Below are 13,045 nucleotides of genomic sequence, written 5' to 3' on the forward strand. Positions count from 1 at the left end.
AGGGGCTCTCACTGGGGGTGCAGGCTCTGGGGTGAGGAAGGGGTTTGAGGTGCAGGAGAGTGCTCTGGGATGGGATCAAGGGGTTCAGAGGGCTATCAGGACTGGAGCAGGGGAGGGGCTCGGGGGTGCAGACTCTGGGTGGCGCTCACCTCAAGCAGCTCCCAGAAGCAGAAGCATGTCCCCCCTCTCCAGCTCCTACACAGAGGTGCGGCCAGGCAGCTCTGCGCACTGCCCCGTCCTTGCAGTTCCCATTGGCTACAGTTTCCAGCCAATAGGAGTTGCAGGGATGGTGCCTGGGACAGGAGCAGCATACAGAGCCCCCTGGATGCCCCTACACTTAGGAGCCGGAGGGGAGGGATGTGATGCTGCTTCAGGGAGCCATGTGGAGCTGTGGCATGTGCACACGGAGCAACCCCTGACCCTGCTCCCCAGCAGCAGCTCGAGGGCCGGATGAAAATCAGCTGGTGGACCGTATGTGGCCCACAGGCTGTAGTTTGCCTACCCATCTGATAAGAAAGTGGGGCCATGGCTGGAGTCTGCCATACAGCTTTTGCTGGGTCCACGATGGCAGCATTAATGGGTAGTGCTATTTTGGCTGACAGAAAAGCTTGCAATATATCTGTCAGCTTATGTTAGTTGCTGGTAACTCAGCCAGTGAGATGTATAATGAATCAGCTACTCTTTTAAACAAATCCTGAAAGGATTTGAAGTCATCTTCTGATGTGGGGGGAGGTGGCATTGTTTCGTCCAGAGATCAAGTCGGGATGTGGGAGGGTGTCACCCTCTGTCCTGTCTGCAGATTCGTCAGCTTCCTCCTTCAGTTCTGGGGAAGCTGGATCAGATGGTGGAGGTGACTGCTGTGTCCTCGACCTAGGTGGATTGGATGGCTGGGCGTTTTGGGCTCTGCATAATGCCCAAGGATCCCAGTATGCCCACTGAGGTGGCACGGCCATGCGAGGGGGCACCCAAAAGGAGGTTGCCAACCCACGCCTTGTGACCAAGCAGGTCAAGGTTTAGGAGAGGGTTGGTGAGGTGTGCCCACTCCTGTCTCCACTTCATCACTGGAGAGAGAAGGGGCCAAGCAAGCGGCTGTAGTGATAAAGCTTGTCCCTGACCTAGCTGGGGTGTCATCCATGCCAAAGAGCGAAGTTCCCAGTGTGGAAGCAATGAGTAGGTCCACATGGCTGACAAAGTGTGCCTGCAGTGCAGGCAAACTCAGGCAGGGAGCCAGACATGTCATATTGTATTGGTGCAGCAGGTGGCGCCATAGTGCTCCTCTGTGCCTGAAGTTTCTGTTCCCTGAATTCCAAGCTATGAGAGTGAGACTGCACAGGGTCTTTTGCTCCTTGGGAGGTATCTGTACCGGACAGTCCCAGTGCCTCGCAGTCTGTGCTCTGGATGCTGTTGGTACCGGGGCAGTTTTTGCAGTCGGGAATTGCTTTTTTAGAGGCGAATTCCAATATGGCAAGGAGTGAGACTGCTTTTTTGTGACTTTGATAGGGCCAGGGTCCTTAATAGCCGTTTTTTGCATATCTGAGGCAGCTGCAGCTGAGGTTTCGCGAGGTGGTGTCCTGGACTCGGGGTCAGAGGCAGGTCAGAGAGATCTCTCCATCATTAAGTTTTAATTGGAGATCCCTGGCCTTTCTTGTCCATGCTGTGAGCTTCTTGCAGTGGGGACACGCATTACCCAACGGATACACTGTGAGTGGTTGTCTGTAACTGGTATAGAGAGTCCTCAGGTCAGACAGCACTTGAAACCTGGAGAGCCGACCAAACATGTCTGAGAAGCTAGCTGAATGAAGAATGGGAATAGTCCAGGTCTAGTGTCTCTTCAATGGCTGCCCGCCTGAGGCAGGGAAAAAAACGGAATTATTTTTTTAAATGTGAAAAAGAAAGAAAAATGAACGGAGAGAAAATTAGGAAAACTAACATACAAAAGGGCAGAGATTAAAGGAGTACAAGAGTAGATAAGGGCACTGCTGTCATTCCGACTGAAACCAAGGGCGATAGAGAAGGGACTGGGTGGCGGCTGGCTACACTTGTGGGGGAGCGGCGCAAGACAGCTGCCACCCATGCACGGCTACCAGAATTCTCTGACTAGAAGCCAAGACACCTAAAGTGGAACACCCACGGGGACACTCCTTCAAGAAGAACTATGACTTTCAGCACTTCTGTATCACTGGAAATTTCGAAGTAACACTAATCTCTGCAATTAATACCCTGCAGATAGCCAAACCCCAGGATCGTGTTTTCTTTGATAAGTGACAAAGCAATTTGTAAATGCTCTGAAACACTTATGAAGTTGAACACATTTGCTGCTACACATCAACATTTCTAAAAGTTACTAAGAAAAACTGTCTGCTGCTACCAACAGAAGTTGTGATTGCAGTTTTACATCAGCAGCCAACAAATGTACCAAATATACACACTTCTAAAAGTTTCGGTATTGGGAGTAACCATGGATATGCAGTTTGAGCAGGAATTATACAGCAATACTTTAGCCTTTATTAAAGATTGACAAGTTAATAAATTATTAATATTTCAGACTTGGAAGGTCCTACATTTCCATGATTCTGCTTATTTTTCTATGACCAAGTAAGCACAGTCCAGGATCCCAAGGCTGTGGAGCACAAAAGGTAAATTACCACCACGCATAGCGGTAACTCAACAAACACTTTTTGAGGAATCCCGGGACTAGTAATATTTTTGTATATCTGCTTACTCTTATCTGAGGGGCAACAATAGCCTCCAGCAAGCACATTTTGTTCTCACACTACAAATCAGTGACATCATTTGACTAGATGACTAGTTGGTAAACATGGCAAGATAAAAAGTCAATCCAACATTTAATCCTACCTTTTTCACATTTGTCTTCTGAAGTATTAGCCAAGAGTGGTGCGGTGAGAACATGCATGCAATGGTTGTAGAAAAAATTGAGAAATTCACTTTTCTCTGTTTTCTGAAACAAACATTTATTTATTAAACACTGGTGTGAAATTTAGTGACTTTGCTAGTGAGGGCTAATAGCACTTAACTAAAATACAGAACAAGCAAGACATAAGCTACCTCACATAGCCTTGATAGTACCTTTTGATACTGATTTGCAACACACCAGGTGTTCTCTAGAGTAGGATGTACCCATCACACCCAAAGATGTAGAGCAGAGTGGGAGGGACTAGGATGAGAACAACCTTATGTAACTTGTGATTAAAGCAAAAGCATGAACTCAAATCTCTCCAATGGAGAAAGACAAATGAACTGACACGAATGCATCACATAGTGCCTTTAGCCAACAATTTAAAAAGGAAAAAAAAGTGACAGTAATTTTGCATATATTGCCTGAAGCTTCTGTATATATTTAAAAAAAAAAGAGAGAGGGACCACCTTCCTCACCAATTCTCTACAGTGCACACAACATTTAAGGATTGCTGTATGTACATAAGGTTACTAGATTTTACTTTAAATACTTCTTTTGGTGACTAGAATTCCAAACCATCTAAAACAGGCATATCATACTTCACATACTATAGCTTAAATTCTTTTTCCTAAGAAAAAAAATAACAGCTATTCACCATAACATAGCAAAGTCCAATTTGAATCAAATCCCAGACACCTAAACTTTATTGAACATTTTAATCCAAAGGTAATGTTTGGATTCAATGCAATGTAAATTAAATGGAATTATCAGAACTCTGGGCAAAGTTTTTGGGCAAAGTTTTAAAGCAAATTACAACAAGTCCTGGATTTTTGTTCATTTGTGACAATACACCTCTACCTCGATATAACGCGACCCAATATAACACGAATTCGGATATAATGCAGTAGAGCAGCGCTCCGGGAGGGCAGGGCTGAGCACTCCAGTGGATCAAAGCAAGTTCGATATAACATGGTTTCACCTATAATGCGGTAAGATTTTTTGGCTCCTGAGGACAGCATTATATATCTAGGTAGAGGTATTTAAAGAGAATCATATGTATGGCTAAGTATTCTATCAGGATAAAAGTACATTCTGTAATGTGGGAATGGCTCCATCAAGTTGCATCTGCATTATGCTGTAGGAATTAAACATTGATTTCGCCACATGCAGACACACTGAACTCTTTTTTCAATGTTTTGATGTGGTCTCACCCAGCCAATTGGAGCTAAGACTAGTCTAATACCCATGTGTTTGAGAAGACTGCCTATTTTAAGAACTTCTTAGACAATGCCATGTTTCTTAGCATTAAGTAGAGACAGTAAATACAGATCAGTGCCTTTCATTAGCAATAATTTTACTGAAATTTTGCAGCTGACGAAAAACATCAGGCAAACAGGACAATGCCAAAATGCTTTTCCTTCCTACTATCCTCCAACCAAAGACGACAGAAAGAGTAAGACAACTTTTTAAATGTGCATAGACAGTAAAGTTTCATTACCCCTTTGCATTTTCTTACATTAGCTGTGGCCAACATATTCTCTGGATCAATCAGAGTACGTAAGAGCCCCATTAACTGAACAGCCCCACCAAGCTCAGGGTCAGTATCGCAGATCATTTGCTCAATAACTACATTGATGAGGAGGATATCCTGCAACAAAGCAAATCAGTTACATATAAGTTTTCAATAATACAAATACTACTAGATTTTTTTTTAAAAATACAAATTGATTTTTATTTGGTCTCTAGCTGCTACCACTGGAAGTTCACATGTGAAAAAAAATAACTGAAAGCCAACACAAAACCTGAGTTTCAAATATTAAAACAGTAAAGTGGAATGGAAAAAATAAAATTACTTGAAAATGAGCCTACATGCAAAAAATCGAATGTCTTTAAAAATCAGGTGCACTTTTCTCCCTAAAGGTGTCACTCCAAGGCAGCACCTTAACCATAAATTTCCATACTTTAACCTGTTTGTATTTCTTTTACATTTAATGTTAAGTCTTAACTCTCCTGAGTTTGTAATGCTTGTTTTTGGGAGAACTATAACATCTCTCTAATGTTTCATATTCTATGTAACTGTATGTACTCTCAACCTTAACTCCACCATAATGTTGTTTTTGTCTAGTAATATGATACCTAGTACCCTGGATTTCACCTGGCAATCGATGGGAACCCATTCTATAACGAGCAAAATACAGGTTTTATGTGCTCACATCTTCCCACACCCCCACCCCAATCAGAATGCTGTTGCCTGTCTTTTTCCTACATTTCCTATACTCTTACAAAAAAAGAGTAATATTTAAGAAAATTTATATTTAGACTGAAAAGATCTCAGTTCTGCAAAACGCACAGAGTACTGTCTTTACAAGTATAATCAGCATATACACAAGCTTCAGTATGTAAATTATTAGATAGTCCTGTAATATTCTACTTACATCATCACTCTGTTGGGCTTCTTGCATTACAAATTCTCGAACCATGGATGGACTAAATTCTACTAGATAAGAAAATATATCTGTAGCAGCTGATCTAACTTGCAAGTCATCCATACCCTAATAAAAGCAAACTCAGTTTATTACAGATGAACCATTTCATGTACAGTAGCACAGGATAATGATAAAACTAACATGTGATTGCAAGGTCATATTATACATTAAGCAAGTCCAATGGTCCCAATATAAAATTGGAAGAGAACTTTCCACAATATCCAGAAAGAGCATAAAGATTTGTGTGAATCTGATGGTCATAAGTTTGGCAGCAAGTAGTTGAAGTCCACATAACAGTACTTATGCCAATATTCTATATTTATTACCACAGATGAGTTAATTTAGTACAAAAGGGTCAGTAAAAAGGTTTACAAATGTATCCCAATCACGTACAACTGTTTTACACTTACTGTTTAATCATCTACAGCATAAATACTTTTCTTCAGGGAACGTTTTTCTTTTTCTTTCTTTCTGGTAAATGGTCCTGAATTCAAGTCAAAAAGATTCAGATCTAGAAATATTTGTACTGATCTACAAAGGCACATTACAGCCTTGAAAGATCATGAGATTTTTAGGACTTCAATATTGTGTTAGTCTGATGTTCTCATGTCCACTTAATTTGTGATGTGTTTATAGTAGCTAATGTCTACTGATCTGCTAAAGCGAGAGACTAACACTCTATAGCATTTGAAAGTTGGGATCCAGAATTTTTACGTCGTACAAAGCATTGTTTTTTAGGTAGAGTGGTAACTGCTAAATCACATCAGAATTGAAATGAAGGAAAACAAATTGGAAAACAGTATTTATGCTCGAACATCTCAATCTGTCATGATTAAAAATGCTTCATACCAGTAAAAAGATGGAGTTCACAGCTTTCCAAAAGGAATATAAATCATTTGTTTCTAGTCACAAAACTGTCACTAATACCTTATATATTGTGGTATTGGTTCAGGACTGAGCATATCAGAGTTTAGTCAAGAGATCAAGAACTAAATGTAATTTTTAATTCTGCACTCATATTATCAAAACCAGAGACCTTCTCCACCATGCAAGTTTAAATATATTTTTGAAAATTATGACCAAAATTTTCAAAAGCAGTCACTGATTTTGGGTGCTCCACTTGAGACACCTTGATTTTCAGAAATGCAAAGCTCCAACTGAAGTCAAAGGGGCTGCAAGTGCTCAATATGTCTGAAAAAATATCAGCCCAGAATGTCAAAACAGACACCAGAATTCGGTGCCCTTTCAAAAAGAATTTGGCTGCAGGTGATTCACTTACCATTACAATTTCAAGAGCAGGAAGAATTCCCAACTTTGCCAAAGTTTTGAAAAATGCATCTCTGTTCTGAGGTTGTAATGTCTGAGAAAATGCACAGAATTCCTTGAAAAAGTTAACCTATAACATTTGAAAGAAACATTAACAAATAAAACATTTGTGTAATTAAATTCATAGTATATCAAAGAAAAATAGTGAACTATATTGGACAAAAACACTTAAGAAACCTGTCATACTTAGGTAATAATGGTAAAAGGCAGCTAGGAAAAAAAACTGACTTATCCAACTTGAATCTCAAATTTTGTTATATGACAAAGAGAGAAGAAAAACCCTCCTGAAAAAATGAAAAAGTGAATACCTAGTTATCTTACTGAATACATGAATTTAAATTGTCATCTGGCATATCTACTGTTTAAATACAACTATTTTTCTCCAATATGTTCTTGTCTCTAATACCGTAGTTCATTCTAGTGAGAGGTAAATAGGTTCAGGGAGAAATGCTGGCTGTGCAACATGGTGTAGAGAATCAGGGTGGCAGCTATAAATACAAAAATAATGGACTCCAGAGGTCATCCTTCCTTCAGTTACAAATAAGTCCAAGATTCTTAAGTACAAATCAGCAGGCAGTCCCAGTAGCCTGTAAATCATTCATGAATTTGTTCACAGTGACTTTTCAGCAATCTCAGGACTTCTGACAATAGGCCTTCGGTGAAGGATGCATTGATACAGCCAGAATTGTGAAACTCAGCAGTACTGCGTAGGATAAACAATATTACAACAACATAATAGTGAAGAAAATTTTTAAGAGTCTACATTCTAATGTCCTAGTTGATACTGTCAACAGTAAAATGAAGAAAACCTCAATTTACTCTTTACTAGAGTTTGAAAACTCAATCAAGAATTTGTTGCTTCATTTTAGAAACACCTTTTTGCAGTCATTAATAAATAACTGAAGGGAAGGTTCACAGTACAAATTTAATGTTTAAGTCTCTGAAGTTTCACATGCAAAGCAACGACTCACCAATTCACGTCTTTTGTCATCATCTGTAGCTTCATCTGTTAATTGTGCAAAAACTTCAGACAGAAACTTCTCGTCTTCCTGCACAACACATACAACAATTACTATTGCCTCATAATAGTCAAAACTAAAAAGGCATTCTATTATACAGTGCCCAAGACAAGAGTTATATATATGCATAAAATAAAATTTTCCACTTAGCTATGTGCTTTACAGTCTAGCATAGAATCTTTGCTGGTCTTGCTAGCTAAGTTACAGGTCATGTACTTTGACATTTTCATCATAAATAAGGAAATCCAAGCATGTAGTTTTGAAAGTGTGCATTCCAATGAATTTTACTGTAGTAAAGCATTATTTGATGTGAAATTGAGAAATGCCTTATATTAAACTTATAGTATTTCACAGAAACTAAACAGGTCAAATTTTGCCCTCAGATAAATATACTTGTAAAATGCCTACTGATTTAAGTGAGAACAAAATTTAGAGCTAGAGCTAATGTTTTAGCCTAGTAACAGCATACCTTTATTCAGTACAGTAAAAACATCTGAAGTTCTAATGCCAAGCTTTTTTAATCCTGTTGTTTTGTAGAGTAAGACTGGCCTAGAAAATCAAAACCATCTCTTAACATGTTGCTGCAGAAAATAGAGGATACCAAGCTTGCTTCCTGAAGTGTCAAACTTACATAAATATCATCCTTCCTTATTCCACAGTCTATCCCTCATCTCTCTTCCTAATGCTCTTTTCATGGCTCATGCCTCCCAACTCATCCGCATATACTCAATTATACTGGCATAATCATGTTCACACAAATAGGATTTTGCCAGCCATTTGGTCTGCTTTTTGTCCTTTTATATTGAAGAGTTGTTTTTTTAAAAAGCACTTAACTAATTAGAAAAACCTTCTATGATTATGCCATGGCTTAATCCCCATAGAGTAGAGAAAGGCACTGTGAACAGTACCATGCCTCAGGTGTTCGGCCATTCCCCACTCTCCCTCTACACACTGTTCTCTGTAATTTTTGGTATGAGAAACAAGTCCTGAGGAAATCATGATACCACTGTGTCACTTCGGTTTAAAAGTAATAACCAAGGTTTTAAATATACAGTGACAACATCAAAGCATTTACAGAAGTTATAAACCAGTACACTGATTTAAATATAAAAGCACTTTACTATGTACCAACCTGTAAAAAGCAGCATCTTTCCAAGAAACATTTACGCAATATGAAATATACACTTGTATTTAACTGTGCTACTAATTTAATAACTTGCCCGATGTACTGATCTGAAAGTTTACTTACTAGTAATTACCCGCTTAAGATAAAGATTATTAAAAAAAGAATAACATTTTCTAATGACAGTAATTAAATAATCTAACCGTAGTCTTAAGAAATTTCATTTAAAAATTATTTAAAAAGCCTGTGAAATTCCAGACGGCACACATGTACTCTGCCTAAAGTCATCTCTACACTACAGATAATATAGTGGCATAGCTACAACACCACAGCTGTGCCATCATAACCCCATTGAGTGGATGCGGACTACAACTATCATATGGGTTTTTCCATTATGGTAGGAATGCTAGGTTGACAGAGGTATTCTACTCCGGGGGTTAGGCTGGCCTAGCTACGGTGCTATTTTTTCATACCTCAGAGCCACAGCTATGTCATCCTAAATGTTAAGTGTAAACTGGCCTGATGCCAGCCTGCTTTTTGGAAACCTATGAAGACACCTGAAAAAAAAGTTTAAATGTCTTCCAAATATAACAGGCACTATGGGTAAAATTCAGAGGAAAAGCGTATGTTAGGCTTTTTTAAAAGTGGAAAGGGTTTGCTGGTATAGCTATTCTGGCAAACCTCCTCCTCCAGCTTATACCCACAGGCAGAAGAGTGTTTTGTTTTTTTTACTGGCATAGCTTATATCAGTTCCCCAAATGAAATAAGTTATACCAGCAAAAGGACTTCTCTGATGGTATGACAGCCTCTACCGTAGGGCATAGCACAACTACAACTATGACAGTTAGGGGTGTGATTTTTTTCCACACTTCTAACCAACGCTTTGCTAGCATATCTGTTTAAGTGTAAGCCAGGCCTTAGAACCCCTTAAAGTTATGCAACATTAAAGTCATCTCCTCTGACATAACTCGCTAAGTAGCCAGTTACACCTTCTAACACCTTTCTCCAGCTCCTCTGCATGCAAGTTGTATAAATCTTCTGAGTTTGACCCTGTGAGCCTAAGGGAGACTTGAAGAGTCTAAACAGGTAACACACTGAGAAAACTAATAATGTAAGTTTAAACAAACCAAACCTGTACTGTTACACTTGACTGACTCACTTCTGAATTTGGCCTGTTGTATTAGGACCCCTTTTACTAAGAGATATATTAGATCCAAATTATTCTCCAAGGCCACTGACTTACACAGTACAGCAGTACTAATTACCCACCAACGTTTACAAAATGATTTTGAATTGAATTAATTCTGAAAACGCACCACAAAAAAGAAAAGACGACATAATTAGTGCATGTTATCTGCACTATAACTGAGCAATATGTAGTATCTGGTGGTATTTCTATATTTAGCAAAGTTCTACCCAAAGTGAATAAATAATTCAAAGACAAATTCAATAAACATCCTTTACAATTTTTAATTTAAGTTTACTAGGTTAACCAGAAGTAGTGAGGAAGGCAGTTGGAGCCGCTTCTATGATTAGCTTTAGAAATTAACTCCTGAATTTTAAATCCTATTCACTCTAATGAAATTCACACTTCATTCAAGTGAATGAGGCTGTCAGAAACTCAGCAGCTGGGTCAGCTTGTAAAGAGAAAGAAGAAAAAAAAAAAAAAAAATGTTCTCCACAGCAGGCACAGTAAAAGAAAAAATCATTTATTAGTCCTCTCCACTACTGGGAAAGGCCTCTCTTGTCTCTTAAAGAGAAAGGTGTCCAACTCTCTGCTCAAAGCAGGACCAACCCCCAGTAAACCATCCCAGCCAGGGCTTTGTCAAGCCAGGCCTTAAAAACCTCTAAGGATGGAGATTCCACCACCTCCATAGGTACATCATTCCAGTGCTTCACCATTCTCCCAGTGAAATAGTTTTTCCTAATATCCAACCTAGACCTCCCCCACTGGAATGTGAGACCACTGCTCCTTGTTCTGTCATCTGGCACCACTGAGAACAGCTGAGCTCCATCCTCTTTGGAACCTCTCTTCTGGTAGTTGAAGGTTGCTAGCAAATTCCCCCCTCACTCTTCTCTTCCGCAGACTAAATAAGGCCAGTTCCCTCAGCCTCTCCTCATAAATCATGTACTGCAGCCGCCTAATCATTTTCACTGCCCTCCGCTGGGCTCTCTCCAATTTGTCCACATCTTTTCTGTAGTGGGGGGCCAAAACTGAATGCAATACTCCAGATATGGCTTCACCACTGCTGAACAGAGGGGAATAAATACTTCCCTTGATCTGCTGGCAATGCTCCTACTAATGCAGCCCATGTTGTTAGCCTTCCTGGCAACAAGGTCACACTGCTGACTCTCATCCAGCTTCTCGTACACTGTAATCCCCAGGTCTTTTTCTGAAGAACTGCCACTTAGTCAGTTGGCTAGGCATTTGTCCTTGTTGAACCTCATCAGATTTCTTTTGGCCCAATCCTCCAATTTGTCTCAGTCACTATGGATCCCATCCCTGCCTTCCAGCATATCTACCTCTCCCCCAAGTTTAGTGTCATCCATGAACTTGCTGAGGTGCAATCCATCCCATCATCCAGATCATTAATAAAGATGTTGAACAAAACTGGACCCAGGACCCACCCTTGGGGCACTCCACTTGATACCGGCTGCCATCTAGATATCAAGCCGCTGAACACTACCCATTGAGCCAGACAATCTAGCCAGCTATCCCCCTTATAGTCCATTCATCAACTTGCTTGCAAGAATTCTGTAGGAGACCGTATTAAAAGCTTTGCTAAACTCGAGGAATATCATGTCCACCGCTTTCCCCATATCTGCAGAGCCAGTTATCTCATCACAGAAGGCTTGGTCAGGGATAACCTGCCCTTGGTGAATCCATGCTGACTGTTCCTGATCACCTTCCTCTCCTCCAAGTGCTTCAAAATGGATTCCTTAAGGACTTGCTCCATAATTTTTCCAGGGACTGAGACAAGCATGTCTTTACTACAGGGGGTAATACAACAATTTAGATTTTCCCTCCGGTGTGAAGGGATTACTTTCATTCATGTAGATCTTAGCAGAAGCAGCCACCCATCACCATCCTGATGTGGAATAGGTGGCTTATGGAAAGTAGCTTTTAAAATATAAACATGTCAGTGTGCCCCACTTGTACAAGTAAACAGGTTTTGAAATGTGTGCAACTACAGCTATCATCTAATTTTACTTAAAGAAAAAAAACAATCAAGTTAACTTAAGACTGCAAAATTTTCATTATAGTAGTTAAAAGTAATGGAGAAGTGACAATGTATCAAGGCCTCAAGCACTCTTCAGGGGCCAGTAAAGAAAGGAGTTAATCAGAACAGGGATCAGAGTTCTCTGTTAAGATGCAATCAGACTTTCACAAATAAGTTGATGACATCTAAATTGGAAAAACCGCACATAAACAGAGTTTGGAGGTGGGGGAAAAAAGAAATACAGACACTCCCTGACTTATGCAAGCATTCCATTCCAGAACATCTTGCGTAACTTGACTTTTGCGTAAGTCGGAAACATATCTCCCACCATTACACAAAAACACACTCCTTGTTTCTAGCTTATGGAACTTTTTCCGTAAACTCGGATTTGCGTACGTCGGGTTTACGTACCTTGGGGAGCGTCTGTAAAACAAACCAAATAAAAAAACTCCCCAATGACCCCAATGTCCTGAGATGGTGTCTCAGAAAATAAAGATAAAAATGAAATGAAAGCTCTGTAGCAAGATCCCATATAAACAAAAATAAAATGAGGGAGAAAGGTTTCTCAAACCCAAATTCTTCTATTAATATTGTTAGTCAGCAGTTTTATTTTTGAGTTTCTTTAGGCTACCAAATCAGTTAACTAATGTCAAACTTAACTAAGTATGAGACGTTCATACAATCCACAACCTAAAAGCAAGCAATTCCTTTTATATATATTCTTTTCTCTCAGTGTTCTGCTTCACTTTCTGGGAATTTCACTCCCCACACCATCCCTTATGCCTTCCTCCCTCTTTGCTCTCTTTCTGGGATTTTTATTGATCCCTCACTTTCATTAGTATATCTTCTGATTCCCTTCACCTTTCCTGGAGACTACCCATGCCCAGAGATTAACCAGTTTCACCCTTTGAGAAAACCCTCTCTGCACAATGGCCTAGAACAGGAGCAGAATA

The 13,045-nt window shown here is 39.8% G+C and overlaps 1 protein-coding gene across 4 annotated transcripts in view; it reads right to left on the bottom strand.

Moving 5' to 3' along the window:
* PPP4R3B (protein phosphatase 4 regulatory subunit 3B) overlaps positions 1 to 13,045 on the bottom strand; it is a 91,700-nt gene that overhangs the window by 55,485 nt on the left and 23,170 nt on the right. For 2 of the 4 annotated variants that reach the window (XM_032782702.2, XM_032782700.2), the window contains exons 5-9: positions 7,701 to 7,778; positions 6,683 to 6,799; positions 5,353 to 5,469; positions 4,434 to 4,565; positions 2,857 to 2,959 (exon numbers count right to left, since the gene is read on the bottom strand). In XM_032782702.2, the coding sequence (XP_032638593.1) occupies positions 2,857 to 2,959; positions 4,434 to 4,565; positions 5,353 to 5,469; positions 6,683 to 6,799; positions 7,701 to 7,778 (547 nt within the window). Of the gene's footprint in view, positions 1 to 2,856; positions 2,960 to 4,415; positions 4,566 to 5,352; positions 5,470 to 6,682; positions 6,800 to 7,700; positions 7,779 to 13,045 lie in introns of all 4 variants that reach the window. The other 2 variants (XM_032782701.2, XM_032782699.2) reach the window with 1 other exon arrangement.

The sequence above is a fragment of the Chelonoidis abingdonii genome, chromosome 3 (genome assembly GCF_003597395.2).
Source record: "Chelonoidis abingdonii isolate Lonesome George chromosome 3, CheloAbing_2.0, whole genome shotgun sequence".
NCBI lineage: Eukaryota > Metazoa > Chordata > Testudines > Testudinidae > Chelonoidis > Chelonoidis abingdonii.